Here is a 1,203-nt window from a genome sequence, read left to right as displayed (position 1 = left end):
GAGCGCGCTAGGCTGGTGAGGCTCACGGGGGGGGGGCGTGGGCGTCCAGGACGGCGTGTGTAGACACAGGTTATTTTAGAAGCTTTCTGGGAAGCTCCTTGGAAGGTGCTGGAGTTACCAGGGAACAGCCAGCTGAGTTCTCAGGGCAAGCACCCAGGTAGCCAGCACCCTCCACAGAGGCGACGCCCCTCCACGCCTCCCCACCGAGGACCCCCAGCTCTTTAGTAGGAAAAATGTCTAACCCCTCGCAAGGGAGGACAGTCCTGTGATGAGCGCCTGCACCGTCCTTCTGCGCCTCGACCCAGCCCTCGCTCACGCCCTCGCTCACCTGCCACACTGGCTCCCATACATTTCTGGGGAGTCAGTGAATTACAAGCATCGTGGCTGTTGACCTGCATCTCCTACAGAGAGGAAAGTGTCCCATAAGCCTCACCGCCATTGCCACATTGATGAAAATGTACATTTGTTGGACAAAATCTAACACTCGTTTCATATCCAGATTTCCCCTCAGGGCTCTGGGAAGGTTCGGGTGGGGAGCAGATTGACAGGGTCCTAGAGCGGCAACCCCTCTCCCTGTACAGAAGGGGTGGTCACCAAGCTAGGACCCAACGCTCCTGCCCATCAGCCCAGTCTTGTTTTCATGGTGCCTCGCGACCTCTGGGCAGCCCCACACCTGTCCCCTGCTTCCCCACAGTGGTCTCCCTGGGCCAGATGCAGCGCAAAGCCACCAGGGAAAAGGAACGGAACCAGGAGCTCCGGCGCCTGCAGGAAGAGGCCAGGAAGGAGGAGGGGCTGCGGCTGACCCAGCGCCTGCAGGAGCTGCAGAGGGACAAGAACCTCCTGCTGGTAGGGGAGGCAGAGGCTGGGCTGGTGGGGAGTAGAGGTGTGGAGAGAAGGGGGGAGGCTCTGCCCTGCTAGGCGGCGTTGAACCCTCTCCTTCCCAGGCCACCTTGCAGCAGGAGGGTCTCCTCTCCCATTACAAGCAGCAGCGACTGTTGGCAGTCCTTCCCCCCCTGGATAAGGGGGGGTCTGCGCGGCCCAGCCCCCGGCCGGCAGGGCCATCGGCACCAGCACCTCCAGCAGCAGCGCTTGGCCCCAGGGCAGCCACTAAAGGTAGTGGTCTAAGTGGGAAGGGACAGATGGTGTGTGGGGTGGGGGAGCACTTCTGGAACCTCTACCCCAGATACTCCAGTGCATGAGCCT

The 1,203-nt window shown here is 61.4% G+C and overlaps 1 protein-coding gene across 1 annotated transcript in view; it reads left to right on the top strand.

The window, feature by feature from the left end:
- CCHCR1 (coiled-coil alpha-helical rod protein 1) overlaps positions 1 to 1,203 on the top strand; it is a 14,203-nt gene that overhangs the window by 12,570 nt on the left and 430 nt on the right. Inside the window, exons 13-14 of the mRNA XM_015571956.1 lie at positions 459 to 846; positions 945 to 1,113. Coding sequence (XP_015427442.1) covers positions 459 to 846; positions 945 to 1,113 — 557 coding nt within the window. The remainder of the gene's footprint in view (positions 1 to 458; positions 847 to 944; positions 1,114 to 1,203) is intronic.

The sequence above is a fragment of the Myotis davidii genome, unplaced genomic scaffold, assembly GCF_000327345.1.
Source record: "Myotis davidii unplaced genomic scaffold, ASM32734v1 scaffold3009, whole genome shotgun sequence".
NCBI lineage: Eukaryota > Metazoa > Chordata > Mammalia > Chiroptera > Vespertilionidae > Myotis > Myotis davidii.
The sequence above is the reverse complement of the archived record's forward strand: the minus strand, read 5'-3'. Positions and strand labels throughout refer to the sequence as shown.